The sequence below is a fragment of the Salmo salar genome, chromosome 13 (genome assembly GCF_965601325.2).
Source record: "Salmo salar chromosome 13, fSalSal1, whole genome shotgun sequence".
In the NCBI taxonomy this organism is placed as follows: Eukaryota; Metazoa; Chordata; class Actinopteri; order Salmoniformes; family Salmonidae; genus Salmo; species Salmo salar.
The window spans coordinates 97,235,795-97,251,314 of NC_138303.1; the positions used below are offsets into that span (position 1 = coordinate 97,235,795).

Consider the following 15,520-nt stretch of genomic DNA (forward strand, 5'->3'; position numbering starts at 1 on the left):
CAACGGTGGGTCCATGTGCTGTAACTAGGAATGAAGATAAGAGTTCAGAGTAAAGAACACAAACTGGAAGTGCAGTCTTTGTTGTTGAAAATGTATGCTATAGCTTATCCACACTGAAATGGCTGAAATGTACGTCAACCAGGGATAAAGAGAATGAAACATTTCAGTGTTAACTTCAATTAAGTAAGTTAAGTGTCTGTTGACATGTTGGAAAAGATTAAAGGTCTACAATTTCTGTTTAATTTGTCATTACATTTTTATTCATTGATTTACTGGCCACCATTACTGTGGTTACATGTTCAGTATATGTATTGACCAGCAAACCCACTGCAGCTTAACTCACTAGCTCACTCTCCATCCCTGCGTTGGACAATTAATAACATGACTGTAATACTTTGCCCTTTATGGTTGATATTAATGATGAAAGGAGATATTATCTGTCCCTCTCCTCGTGTACCACTGTTAAATACTGTGGGGAAAAAAATAAATACTTAGAACTACCAATTATTGTAGATAAATATTAAAGAAAAAGGGTAAACACAACACTGGACTGAACCCCCTAATTGTCAAACTAATATTAATGTACAACAATATAGAAGATACATGACTAGAGGTTATGCAATATGGGTGTAAATCCACTGCATGCTTCTTAGGTGTGTAATTGACATGACCAAGGAGCTATTGCAAATTTGAAACTATGAAAAATGTACATTACACCGCGTGAATTTACAGTACACAAACAAGAGTGTGCAATATAGAAGGGTAGTCAGCGGACATTAGGTCACATGACCAAGGAGCAATTGAAATTTTACATTTAGAAAAATTCATGTAAAATCATGTGAGATGAAAAAGGACAAACTAATGGGTGTGCAATATAGAAGGGTAGTCAGTGGACATTCTGAACCTTGTTTGAAGTCACATGACCAGATCCAAAAGACAGAACGCGCATAAAAACAAACAAAAAAGAAAAACCTCGCTTCTTGCGATATATGCATTTGGCGCATCGCACTAAAACAAATTCGATATAGCCCTAAACAGACTTATGTAAGCACAGCTTTAATTGAGAGACCGCACCACACAACCCTTCCTATGCCAACCCCTCCTTTCCCTCCGTCTCATCCACCATGACCCAGATATCATAGTGATTCAAGGAGAAACACTGTTTGCCCAGATGGGGGCTCGTTTGCACGTCTCTGTCACTGCCATTTTCAGCTCTCCGTAACCGCTGCCACTCGCACCAGGTCATGTTAGCCCTGCTGGATTCAGTCACAGCACCAACGGGGCCCAGATAAGTAGGGATGTGCATCTGTACCTTCAATACGCATCTAGATACATGAGCCCCGATATGATACAGTAACAAACAATACGTTTTAGTTTGAAACGCTTCGGTTTGATTAGAGAACGAATCGATATTATTTGTTGCATAAACGCATACAGATGTTAAAATCTACTGCAGATGGAGCTCGTGAGCTGGATCTGTCGGAGCTGACGTGTGTGTGTGTGTGTGTGTGTGTGTGTGTGTGTGAGAATGATGTATGGCTATGGAGTATGTATGCATGCACTTAAACTGTACCATAAGGGAAACTAAGCATCTACCACCAAATTGTTCTGCGCTACCACTGTCAGATTAAGGAGGCAATGTAGCCCATGTTTTTTTTGGTCCACTCACTTTGGTTCTGAAATTACAAATCACACACTTATAGGTTCACTATGAAGAAATCGCGCAATTTCCTGGCTGCTAAAATTCAAATCGTTTGCATAATTTCGGTTTGTGACAAAACAAGCAGTCATTGTGAAACGAATCATTGTACCAGCTAAGTCTCTGAAATATATTTTCCATAACCAACATAACTGCACTTTCAGCTAGTCTACCGTTTCTTAGACTAGCTTTTAATAAGAACATGTCACTCTCACCCACCTCCCCCAAATCGAATGGTTGACATTCGGCAGGTTTACCAAGAGCTTGTTTTCTGTCCTCATGAAAGAGACTTTACCCTGTATAGCAACAAATGACCATAAAAAAAAATATATATATATATATACACACACACAGATTGTTTAAAGAAAAAGAAAAACGAACAAAATTATTGCGGATGGTGAATCTATTGTTAGCCCCATTCAGCAGGTATAGCCAGATGATTTGTCTCCAGTAGTAAAAAAAAATTAAACAGTGCATAGATAACAATAACATACGTTGTCACTCAACTAATACCCCTGCCATTCCCAACCAGTCAGAGTGCTTGGAAATGCATCTGGGCACTGCACCCGCCCACTCAGGTCAGAGTTGTCAACATCCGAAGGGAGAAGACGCACGTTTGAGGACTTTCTATTGTCGACAGTAACATGAATGTCTGAATGTTGTTTGTGCATCGAAATGACCACAACAATAAGAGTAAAAACAGCCAGCTCATCCATCTCCTTTCTCCAACTTTCTTTTGGTTTTCCTATTGGAATTAATTAACACCAATCATCAATTTATTAGCCAAATAGCAGCCTTCTTTCCCGGGATTTAGGGTAAAACCTGACCAGGCAGGTCCTCAAGCAGTCTGTAGTTTCCATTCTTATGATCAATCAGTTTCTCTCCTGCTTATTTTACCTCCTTAAAATAAATTACTTTTCTTTCTGATATTATTGTGCGTGCAGCTACATACCACACAATTAGTATCAGAGAGTGGTGTGTGGATCTTCATTAAATCCTTGAACTGGAACTCCTGCTTCCTCGTGTTCTGAACGGACCCCCTGTGGCAGTTGCTAGTGGCCTAAAATCCAGCACCTAAGTTATCTATCCCTTTTTATTGGTCCTTCGAATTCATAAACCCATATTTTTCAATAAGATGAAGTCATTTGGATTACAAAAATCATAAACATCTTGAAAGGATTCAGCTGTGTCTGTGTGGTGGTGACTATGAAGAGTAGTGATGGGCCTCAACATCATGTTCTAACTGGACAGCACTAGAAAAAGGACAGAACCAAACCAATCAGTTATAAGTGTAAAGCAGGTGAGGGCATACCAGCAAACCGTTTTTACACGGTCCTTCTATAGTGACCAACATTTTCTCTTCTTCCCCATAGTCCGTCAATTCTCCGGATTTAGCGACCAATAGTTGTATTTAAAAAAAGAAAGACATTTTAACATGGCCCTTCGTATCACGGGATTCTGATCTGCTATAGTTGAGATGTTGGAGTAGCCAGAAAAGGAGTTGTTTAAACACCTCAGGATGCAGACCAGTTATCCTGCAACCCTAAGACATATGAGACGCCTGTCACTACCCACCTCAGCCCACACGAAGCCGTCATGCACCTGAGGAAGATGAGTTGCAAGGCCCTACACGCCTCTCATCTCAGACTGTCAGCCCTGCTCCAGGCCCTACACGCCTCTCATCTCAGAGACTGTCAGCCCTGCTCCAGGCCCTACACGCCTCTCATCTCAGAGACTGTCAGCCCTGCTCCAGGCCCTACACGCCTCTCATCTCAGACTGTCAGCCCTGCTCCAGGCCCTACACGCCTCTCATCTCAGACTGTCAGCCCTGCTCCAGGCCCTACACGCCTCTCATCTCAGACTGTCAGCCCTGCTCCAGGCCCTACACGCCTCTCATCTCAGACTGTCAGCCCTGCTCCAGGCCCTACACGCCTCTCATCTCAGACTGTCAGCCCTGCTACAGGCCCTACACGCCTCTCATCTCAGAGACTGTCAGCCCTGCTCCAGGCCCTACACGCCTCTCTCATCTCAGGGACTGTCAGCCCTGCTCCAGGCCCTACACGCCTCTCTCATCTCAGGGACTGTCAGCCCTGCTCCAGGCCCTACACGCCTCTCTCATCTCAGGGACTGTCAGCCCTGCTCCAGGCCCTACACGCCTCTCATCTCAGAGACTGTCAGCCCTGCTCCAGGCCCTACACGCCTCTCATCTCAGACTGTCAGCCCTGCTCCAGGCCCTACACGCCTCTCATCTCAGACTGTCAGCCCTGCTCCAGGCCCTACACGCCTCTCATCTCAGACTGTCAGCCCTGCTCCAGGCCCTACACGCCTCTCATCTCAGACTGTCAGCCCTGCTCCAGGCCCTACACGCCTCTCATCTCAGAGACTGTCAGCCCTGCTCCAGGCCCTACACGCCTCTCATCTCAGAGACTGTCAGCCCTGCTCCAGGCCCTACACGCCTCTCATCTCAGAGACTGTCAGCCCTGCTCCAGGCCCTACACGCCTCTCTCATCTCAGAGACTGTCAGCCCTGCTCCAGGCCCTACACGCCTCTCTCATCTCAGAGACTGTCAGCCCTGCTCCAGGCCCTACACGCCTCTCATCTCAGAGACTGTCAGCCCTGCTCCAGGCCCTACACGCCTCTCATCTCAGAGACTGTCAGCCCTGCTCCAGGCCCTACACGCCTCTCATCTCAGAGACTGTCAGCCCTGCTCCAGGCCCTACACGCCTCTCATCTCAGACTGTCAGCCCTGCTCCAGGCCCTACACGCCTCTCATCTCAGACTGTCAGCCCTGCTCCAGGCCCTACACGCCTCTCATCTCAGAGACTGTCAGCCCTGCTCCAGGCCCTACACGCCTCTCATCTCAGAGACTGTCAGCCCTGCTCCAGGCCCTACACGCCTCTCATCTCAGACTGTCAGCCCTGCTCCAGGCCCTACACGCCTCTCATCTCAGACTGTCAGCCCTGCTCCAGGCCCTACACGCCTCTCATCTCAGACTGTCAGCCCTGCTCCAGGCCCTACACGCCTCTCATCTCAGACTGTCAGCCCTGCTCCAGGCCCTACACGCCTCTCATCTCAGACTGTCAGCCCTGCTCCAGGCCCTACACGCCTCTCTCATCTCAGACTGTCAGCCCTGCTCCAGGCCCTACACGCCTCTCTCATCTCAGACTGTCAGCCCTGCTCCAGGCCCTACACGCCTCTCATCTCAGACTGTCAGCCCTGCTCCAGGCCCTACACGCCTCTCATCTCAGAGACTGTCAGCCCTGCTCCAGGCCCTACACGCCTCTCATCTCAGAGACTGTCAGCCCTGCTCCAGGCCCTACACGCCTCTCATCTCAGAGACTGTCAGCCCTGCTCCAGGCCCTACACGCCTCTCATCTCAGGGACTGTCAGCCCTGCTCCAGGCCCTACACGCCTCTCATCTCAGGGACTGTCAGCCCTGCTCCAGGCCCTACACGCCTCTCATCTCAGACTGTCAGCCCTGCTCCAGGCCCTACACGCCTCTCATCTCAGGGACTGTCAGCCCTGCTCCAGGCCCTACACGCCTCTCTCATCTCAGGGACTGTCAGCCCTGCTCCAGGCCCTACACGCCTCTCTCATCTCAGACTGTCAGCCCTGCTCCAGGCCCTACACGCCTCTCTCATCTCAGGGACTGTCAGCCCTGCTCCAGGCCCTACACGCCTCTCTCATCTCAGGGACTGTCAGCCCTGCTCCAGGCCCTACACGCCTCTCTCATCTCAGACTGTCAGCCCTGCTCCAGGCCCTACACGCCTCTCTCATCTCAGACTGTCAGCCCTGCTCCAGGCCCTACACGCCTCTCTCATCTCAGACTGTCAGCCCTGCTCCAGGCCCTACACGCCTCTCATCTCAGAGACTGTCAGCCCTGCTCCAGGCCCTACACGCCTCTCATCTCAGAGACTGTCAGCCCTGCTCCAGGCCCTACACGCCTCTCATCTCAGAGACTGTCAGCCCTGCTCCAGGCCCTACACGCCTCTCATCTCAGAGACTGTCAGCCCTGCTCCAGGCCCTACACGCCTCTCATCTCAGAGACTGTCAGCCCTGCTCCAGGCCCTACACGCCTCTCATCTCAGAGACTGTCAGCCCTGCTCAAGGCCCTACACGCCTCTCTCATCTCAGAGACTGTCAGCCCTGCTCCAGGCCCTACACGCCTCTCATCTCAGAGACTGTCAGCCCTGCTCCAGGCCCTACACGCCTCTCTCATCTCAGGGACTGTCAGCCCTGCTCCAGCCCTCCTCAGTGGTCAGGGAGTGACCACACCCTCACCAGTTGGGAGCTGATGAGAGAATATGAGTACCTGCGTCACGAGCAGCAAGAGATCAAGAGGGCGTACTCTAGGCCCTCCCGGCCTAAGTCAACGCCGCGGGAGCACTAGTACTGCCATTACTCTCCTGACCACCACCAGTCTAGGCCTCCACAGCTAGAGCCATCATCACAGGAGCGCCATCACTGCCGGTCCTCCGAGTCGGCCCGGCTACTCTGAGAGACTACTCCAGGCCTGAGTTTTCGCCAGCTCCACGGGACCATTGAGACCCCACTACGTCCTGAGGTGGCCCAGCTATTCAACAGATCATTGCTCCAGGCCCCCCCAGCTGGAGCCTATGTCATATCTGCCAGAGCGTCAGAGGTAGCACTCCGAGGTGGCCACTTTCCCGACCGACATCCCTCTAGGTCCACCTGTGCGCCCCAGAGCGGCCTAGCTCCCAAGCAGATGAAGACAGCTCCAGAGTTGGTCTGCACCCTCCTCAGCCAGCTCCTCGATTAGCCACAGTTAAGGACACTCCCGCTCCAGTCGTGGAGCCACAGCCAGCCGGTGCCATGAAGTCTGTTCTGGTTGCGGAGTCATCCTCTCCTCCCAGTTGGGATACCCTGCTAGTCAAGGCACTCAGTCCACGGCTCTAGTATATCCTGCCCTGCATGGACAGCAGACCCCCTCCTTATTGGGTACGCATCGTCCTAGCCCACCAGGCTTAGAGCCCCTGCCATGCTAGGCCATATGTTAGCTGTCCAGTCTGCAGTCTCCTGCCCTGCTCAGATCACAGCCCCCCCCCCCTGCCTTAGTTGTTAGGCAGTTGCCTATCCCACCAGGTTTAGAGCCTTCTGCCTTACTAGGCCCCAAGTTCAAGGTACTAGGCTCACAGTCTCTAGACATAGGTCAGGCCACAGCTCCTTAGATCACCGGCTTAGAGCCTCCTGCCCTGCTAAGTCACAAGTTACCTGCGCTAGGTTCAGTCCTCAGCCCTAGTCTGCCCTCAGTCCCTAGCACTAAGTCTGTTGTCTCCAGCATTTGTCTGCCCTCAGTCCCTAGCCCAGGTGGGTCATCAGGCTCCTGCCCCGCTAGGCTCAATGGAACCAGTTTCTCCCTGTCAGGTCCAGAGTCCCCCCCTCGTCAGGTCCAGAGTTGCCCCCCCCCCCCCCAGGTCCAGAGTCCCCCCCCCCAAATCAGGTCCAGAGTTGCCCCCCCCCCCCCCGTCAGGTCCAGAGTTGCACCCCCCCCCCGTCAGGTCCAGAGTTGCCCCCCCCCCCCGTCAGGTCCAGAGTTGCCCCCCCCCCCCCCCGTCAGGTCCAGAGTTATCAGCACTAGGCTCCAAGCCTTCAGACAGTCTAGTGTCGCTGTGTCCAGTTCTAGTCAGCCTGGCAGAGCACTGGACTGAGGGCCAAAGGTTCTCTGCCCCATTAGGTCTGCAGCATCAGTCATCAAGCAGTCAGCTCCCTCAGGGCTACACGCCTAATCACCTGCCCTAGTTCTAGGTCCTGGGTCTCCAATCCCGGTAGACTCAGAGTTATCTGCTCCTCTAGGCATGCAGTTAGTGCGCAGCCCTCAGCCTGTACCCAGTCACCTATACTAGCGCTAAACTATAGAATCCCTGCTTGACTGGCTTGAAGTCCTCAGATTAAGTCCCCTGCTCTGCTAGGTCCTCAGCTCCCTGACCCGGGGGGGCCTGCTGTCTCTACTTCTGGGAGGGGGGGGGGACCTCCTGCCTTGGACGACCCTCAGCCCTTCCCACGTGGGAGACCACCTGACCTCGTCTCTGGGGACCAGCCGGCCGCCGCCTCCAGATCCCTGATGATCCTCCCCACATGCTCCATGATAGTCACCGCTTTCAGCAGTGGTGAAGGAGTCATCAGCGTCAGCCAGTGAGTTGTGGCCGGCATGCCACATTCCTCCGCCGCAGTAGGCGAGCCACCTGATCAGCCGTGGCCAGCCTCCAGCATTCTACTCAGTGTCTAAGGATGGTGCCCAGCTGCCCTGCACAAGCTGAGTTAGAGGGCACTGCCCCACCCGCATGGTGGTCCTTGGGCAGCCCAGGACCGTCTCTGCGTATCTGTGTACCTCCCACACGGGGCGGCCCCTAAGCCTAGCCGGGTAGGTGTAGCCCGCTAGGAATAAGCTTCCCCTTTTCAGACACTTTGGCCCTTTCAATACTGTGGGCCCCATTAGAAACTGTGCCATTTAGGTTAGAGGCCTTTTTGTGGATGTTAATATTTCCATATGAAATATTGGGGCGGCTTTAAAAAAGGCTGTCCTGCTCATCCATCTCCCCATCCCTTCAGTTTCCCTAAAGTCCCCTTGGGTAGGCTGAAGAGCCAAACTAAGTTATTTCTCACAAATCATAGCCCTGCCATTCCCAGCCAACCAAAGCGCTTGGAAATGCACATCTGCACACTGCACCCGCCCACTCAGGTCAGAGTGTTATTGTCGTTCCAATGGGAGAAGACGCATGTTTTAGGACTTGCTATTGTTGACAGTAACACCAATGTCTGAATGTTATGCGTGCATCAAAATAACCACAACAATAAGATTAAGTAATTTGGATTACCAAAATCATAAACATCTTCAAAGGAAACAGCTGTGTGTGTGGTGGTGACTATGACGAGTACAGTGATGGCCTCATGTTTAACCGGACAGCACTATAAAAAGGACAGAGCCAAACCAATCAGTTATAAGTATATAGCGGGTGAAGGCATTGACAGCCGACAGTTTTTACAAGGACCTTCTAGCCGGATATAGTGAGCAATAGTTTTTACAGACTCAACAGGTACATGCTTACTTCCACACCGAACGGACATCGGTTGTCAGCAAATATTAGGTATTTTCAGAAGGTAGCATGTAATATGAGCAAAAAAAATATTGAATCCATTTTACAGTAAGGCTGTAACGTAACAAAATATGGAATAAGTCGAGGTGTCTGAATACTTTCCAAATGCACTGTATATTCAGCTGTTTGAAGCTTATGTACAAAACCAAAAGTAAAAAAAAGAGGCAAATATGAAACTTAACGGGAAGGATAGAAATAGTGCACATAGAACAGATCTACCACTTCTTAGACTTGCTTTCAATGAGAATGAGAGATCTATAATTAACATTTCAATGTGAATTTGGTCAGGTCGCCCAAAGAGTAGCAGCTTTAAACATTTGAATAGTGGCCCAAAACGTACCGGTCATTCATTATATCCCTTATAACAGGTAGGCCATCATTGTCAATAAGAATGTTCTTAACTGACTTGCCTAGTTAAATAAAAAAATAGTTAGGTTTGTTTTCTAACGCAGTAGGCTGTCACTGATTTGTCACCAATCTGACTTAATTTTGCAGAACCGAGACAGAGGGAGTGTGTGTGTCACCCTCACCGCAGGTGTTCTCGTCACTCCCGTCGGAGCAGTCCTCATCCCCGTCACACTGCCAGACAGACGGGATGCAGCGACCGTTCCCACACTGGAACTGACTGGGCTCACATTCTGTCTTTGATCCTGGAAGAAAGGAAAAAGGAACTAAGGATTGGTTTTGAGTTATCCATCATCATGTATAACTAGTGTACATGTCTCCATGCCTCAAAGACTGAAAATATGTTCCAACTTGGTCACTGAATTGAAAGGCCTCAAACCTGGGTGGTGTTTGTAGGGCACAGAAAACAAAAGCCATTAATATACAGACACGTTCAGCCAAGAAGAGTTCAATTCTAAATGACCGTCTATTGGTTAATTTGACGACACGCTATGCTATAGGTACACCTGCTTAGGGTTGTTACCAGCCCGCCACAGTGAAACTTGTCAGCAAGCCACTAGCCAGCGCAGAGAGGAAAAAGTACAGCCAGACCATGTCCAATAACCCCTGCTCCTCAGTGATCATCCCCTCAGCATGGGATCCTTCTGCAGCAGGGGACTAACAGACCTCGTGCAGGGAGGCCAACACCGCCAGCACAATCGTCTGCCTGGGACAGTGCTAATTGTCCTGGGCAATGGTCATATTATGAGTCCGAAATGCCACCATATTTCCTAAATGGTGCATTACTTGTTTTGAACAGAGCCCCATAAGCTCTAGTCAAAAGTAGGGCACTACATAAGAAATAAGGTGCCATTTCGGATAGACATCGTTAAACAAGCCAACAGATCAGGTGCCAACAGATGAGGCAAAATGCCAAAGAACAATCAAGAGGGTCATATAAAACAAAGTGTTTGCAGTGTGGACATTCACATAAGTCTCAGCAGCACTACCAAACTAGACGCTGATATGGCTGCAGGCCTACACAGTCTACAGATTGCATTACTCAATGCCACTCATGCCAAAACCTTCCAGTAATAGTTCAAGGCTGAAGGTAAGGACCGGTGCGCAGCAGCAGTGATACTGGAGTGGATTACATTAGAGCTTAACCTATGACCTCCAAACCATCTCCAGAATAATAAGGCTTGTCCTGAGGGGGCGGGGGACCATTTAACAAAATGAATGGAGACTAGTATAATCATATGTAAACAGCGTTGCTTCCATCTCTCTCCTTGCCCCAACCTGGGCTTGACCCAGAGACCTGAATATTGACTACAGTCACCCTCGAAGCGTCGTTACCCATCGATCCAATAAAGCCGCAGCCCTTGCAGAGCATGGGAAACTACTAAGGGCTCAGAGCGAGTGACGTCACCGATTGAAATGCTACTTGCATGCACCGCTAACTAGCTAGCCGTTACACACAAACACAGAATCATGTTAATACAACTCAGTCAACTGTATAGGTCCTATTGCTCATGTTATACGGAGCAAGCAAAGTTCACCAGGAGTAAACTTGCAACTCATCAGATGTCTCTGCTACTGCACCACATTTTGTGCTGAGGTTGCTTCACTAAAAAGTGAACATGGTAGTGAGCCTGGGGCAGCGGGTTTGTGCTTACCCAGTGTTGATAAAAATAGGCTATAAACGGAACAAAAATATAAATGCAACAATGATTTTACTGAGTCAGAGTTTAAGGAAATCAGTCAATTCAGTTCTAGTGGACATTTCTACAGTCAGCATGCCAATTGCATGCTCCCTCAAAACTTGAGACAACTGTTACAAAGGTGAGAGAAAAGCATTTTGTGCATGTGAAAAAAAGAGGATATTTTATTTCAGCTCACGAAACATGGGACCAACACTTTACATGCTGCGTTTATATTTCTGTTAAGTATACTTTAGGGAATTAACCTACCAACCAAACTTTGAAGTAGGCCTACTGAAGCCTATTGGCATTTTAATGATCACCTGTCTCATACTTCACCAGTTTTACATGAATTGTAGGCTTCTCATCAAGTGTTTGCAATTGTGTAAGGCTGAGAAACACTCCAAGGAAATATGTTGTGTCTCAGATGGATGTTATTGTGAAATCAGATGACTCAATTCATTGTTAAATACTGAACAAACCTGTTTCCATAATGAAAGCTAGAGCAAATATTGAAATAGGCTTCAGGCATAGACTATTTTTTTTTTTGTAATAAAAAGAGACGTTTCAAAAATGTGTATCACTCCCATTTTGCATATCTAATTGGTTGAAGCCTAGATTTGATCGGTCTGTACATAACAATATACTAATTTCCTGTCTGTAACCCCACCCCCTGTGGTAGCCTGGCGACAACGTGCCTTTGAGCACTATTGGTCTCATTATCAAAATAAACAGGGAGAATATAGCCTATGATACATCTCCATTTTAATTAGGTCAACGAACCAATCTCTAATTTGCATACAGTCTCACTCAATACAAAGAAATTAAACAATCTGTGTGAGACGCAAAAGCCCCTCAGCTGACACTAACAAATGTCATTTTCACAGTGGTGCAAAATCAGCTCTCAAAAACCCTTATCCGTATGTTGGGTTTTCAGCAATTACATTCGCTCACATTTGTCTTCATGTGAACTACAAATTCGAAACAGTCTTAAAGTTTAGAAAAGTTAATCATCACCCCCTCAAACCGTTTTTTTGAAATACATGCGGATAGGCCCCTTCTCTTTCATCAGTGAGAAATAATCTTTCAAATAAATATACACTTACTGTAGCGGTTGTGCATAGATCCAGAAATTGTGCGCCTCCAGTTGAAGAACTATATTTCCTCCCCAGTTAGGCTTACACACAAGTTGGGTGCACGCTAACACGCTGACCACACCATTCGCGTGCGTTGCAAAATAAATTGCACCCACACTGCTCGCACACACCAAAGAGCATCTGCATTGCCAAGTGCTAAAATAGAAGTCAGTTCTATTTGTGACGCTGTGCAAGTCCTGCCTCTCCCATCTCCTCATTGTTTATAGAAGCAGATAGCACGTGCTATCTCATTGGTTATAGCCACGTGGGTGATAGAAAGGAACTTCGGTCTGGTCGGTTGTAATAATACACCTATGAAAGTTAGATGTCAATTGCCATATAAAGTCCAAAGAAGAAAAAGCCTGGAAGGAGGAGAGATGACTAGAAACGAGTCGGTTGACCGTTTTGTGTGTGGATCAATAGTCAGTCAGAGTAGAGAACCTTGTGCATCAGGTAAAATAACATTTATATCGCAGGACAAATTAGCTAGCAACAGCAAGCTAGCTAAATAGGACAAATTAGCTAGCATCTGAAAGCTAGCTAGCTAAATTGCCATAAATGTTTAATGCGTTTTGACCTGTCCCCAAATTAATATAATTGGTTCAGAGTTTGTTTTGATATTTCAACCTGCATGTCGTGATTGTGTTTGGTGTGGGGGGACAAAATCAATTTGCGCACGATGGCGTGCAGCCGGTTTGGGTACAGTGTAACAGATAGCCAATTAGCACAGGTGGCCCGCCTTTGTCCTCCATAAACAAGCGATGTAACATGGAGATATGGCCATGTGTGAACACTAACCATATAATAGGTGTGTAGTAATCTAACACACATATACAATTTCTCACTGATATTAAAAGACACGTTCTTTATGTTTCCAAAAAGCTACCGTAAGCAATGCATGTTAATGTTCAGTGTTAGGGGTCTTAACTCCCCCGGTCAGAAGATACTATGGGCTAAGGCATAATCTATCCCCTTCATGGTCAATAACAAACCTCTGAAAACACTTCAAATGGGTTAAATCCTGGATAGGGTAATATAGCAGAGCAGTTAACTGCCCTTCACCACAATCCAACAGGAATCCCTAAATAAATATTATTTGTGTGACTTTGCAGTAGACTAGAAGCTGTCAATAAGGAGGGCCAAGGCACTTCATATAATTCATTAAAATGTCTTTATTTGTATGGCATGTTCAATGGAATTATTAAAAACTCTGAAGCAACTCCACGCATTTCAGCTGCATGGCCTTCGTCAGGGAGTACAAAGATACATAATACAGTGTCCTCTTTTGAACAGCTTTTTCCAATCAACCCCTGTGACTTTCCGGAACACCGGCAGACTAGACTGTTCACAGGACGGAGTGCGGATAGCACATTGCCACAAAAATAAAGGGTAATGGGAAAATCTTAAATTGCACCACCATCTAATCCTGCACCTATAAACTTTCAACAACAAAAAACCACCACCCCATCCCAATTTGGCCATAAACAACCGACCCTACACCATAAACAACCGACCCTACACCATAAACAACCGACCCTACACCATAAACAACCGACCCTACACCAGGCCACCGGTCTGAGGACGGAACGAACCCCTTAAACTTCCTGTATATCTTCTGTACTAAAATCTTACACCTAAATATTTTTCTGCTGCTGCAACTACCACAACCATCTTCTGTGATTTCCGCTCCGTCAGTGAAGTTGATCACCGTGGCCATAAACAAAACAAAATCCACCTTAATACAGCTCATCCTCTGATCTCTCTCTTCAGGCCTATTCATATGGGGGGGGGGAAAGCTCCCAGGACTCACTCACCCTTGGGAGAGCTGCTCTCTTCACTGCCTCAGCATAGGAAACTCTCCCTCTGGGAATCTCAACCCGTCTCTCTAGCAGGGTACTTCGTATCCCCAGCTGCTTGTGCGCCCCCACAGTGACACAGTATTTTATATCCCAACTGTACAATTCCTCAGACTATACCCTCCTGCACATTTCTCACATCGTGGGGTCTCCCTTCTACTGCAACATGTCCTAATCTTTGACCCCCCCAGCAGAGAATGCAGTTTTGCTACGCCGTCCCAGCGTTTTAAACACCATACCAAGCCACTGAAAGCTTCAGGAATAAATAAAATCACTGGGGGACAATCCTGTACTGAGAGCGAATGTCGGAGAGGAGAAGTTTACAAATAAACACAATTGCCCTACACAGGCATATCAATTTCAGGTTGATTGTAACCAAACCAATGACCCAAACTGACCAGTTAAAAATAGTATGCAATATTTTTCATATAACGATGGCGTAGGCTACACAAAACACAGGCGAGGGCCCTTTGCCTGGCTGCATTTATATGATCAACTCCTCTAAAGGCTAAACGCAATTATTAAAGCGTTTCTTTCACTCAAAGACGTAGGCGTTTATAGGCAACTGCTGAAATAATAAATACGGTGAGCACACTGTGCAAAACAGGCTGCCCGAGTGTCCTTCTTGGACCATTTTCATAGAACGAAAGCAAGGCATTACCGCGTTCATTCCTGTGTAAAGACAACATATATGCAGGTGCAATGGTCATAACGCATTGTTGTACCGTCACGTTGAGATATGCCACGATAATAAACCTAACAACGTTTTGCCCTCAAATTCGGCTACTTACCGTGTACAAAACCGCACTGTTGAAGACATATCGGTAGAATAAGAATCTCCAGAAGAGACGTCAACATTTCGCGGTGTAGCTGAGCGTGAGAGTTGGCCTCGTCGTTCTGCGCTGATATTCACACTGCTGTCAGTGCCGATACGACGCCTTTCTAGAACAAACAGAAGCCACCCGCTTTTTTAATCTCATTTAGGCAACACAATTCACGCTCTCCCTCCTCTCAAGCTGGCCATCGAGCTGCAAGCCATGTCCTAATTTACTGTGAACGTGCACCAAATAACCGCGCCAGCAGAGTTGTGTGTGCGCTTCTCAGCTTTTCCGCATTCAATATGTAATTTCATACAAACCCTTTCCTTGTCCACCACTAACGTTAGGCTATGTATGTGCAAAGCTATTCTGATGGGAAGTGTTTTGTTTCATATAACATTTCATAACTGTAACTAATATGAAAACGTATGTTCATGTGATTGACAAGTGTCAAAATGGTGATGATTGGCTGGGTGAGTGATTAGCATATATATTATACAATTTGGTTAATTGTTTGATTACCCTGTCACCAGACAGACTTCATGGGACTGTGGATATAAAATCTAACAAATTATAGGACATAATTGCAGAAATTTCAGGTCACTAGTGTTTCCAATGACAATGTTGACCGACATGTCAATATTTACATAATTAGTTAATGAACAGATCTATTGAACATACTGTATGAAAAGGGAAAGGGTGCAAAGAAAGCCACTACAGGGGTCAATGTGGACCAACTTCTATTATACTGCTTGTGTTTAGGCTACAAGTTTAGGCTTCTTATCCATCTGCTTACTAACATAAGTAGTGGG

The 15,520-nt window shown here is 47.5% G+C and overlaps 1 protein-coding gene across 2 annotated transcripts in view; it reads right to left on the reverse strand.

The window, feature by feature from the left end:
* Positions 1-15,046, reverse strand: part of LOC106568141 (very low-density lipoprotein receptor) — a 40,301-nt gene extending 25,255 nt beyond the window's left edge. The window contains exons 1-2 of one of the 2 annotated variants that reach the window (XM_045692442.2): positions 14,682-15,046; positions 9,345-9,464 (exon numbers count right to left, since the gene is read on the reverse strand). In XM_045692442.2, coding sequence (XP_045548398.1) covers positions 9,345-9,464; positions 14,682-14,748 — 187 coding nt within the window. In that variant the 5' untranslated portion in view covers positions 14,749-15,046. The remainder of the gene's footprint in view (positions 1-9,344; positions 9,465-14,681) is intronic. The other variant, XM_014138211.3, reaches the window with a different exon arrangement.
* Positions 15,047-15,520: the final 474 nt, after the last annotated feature.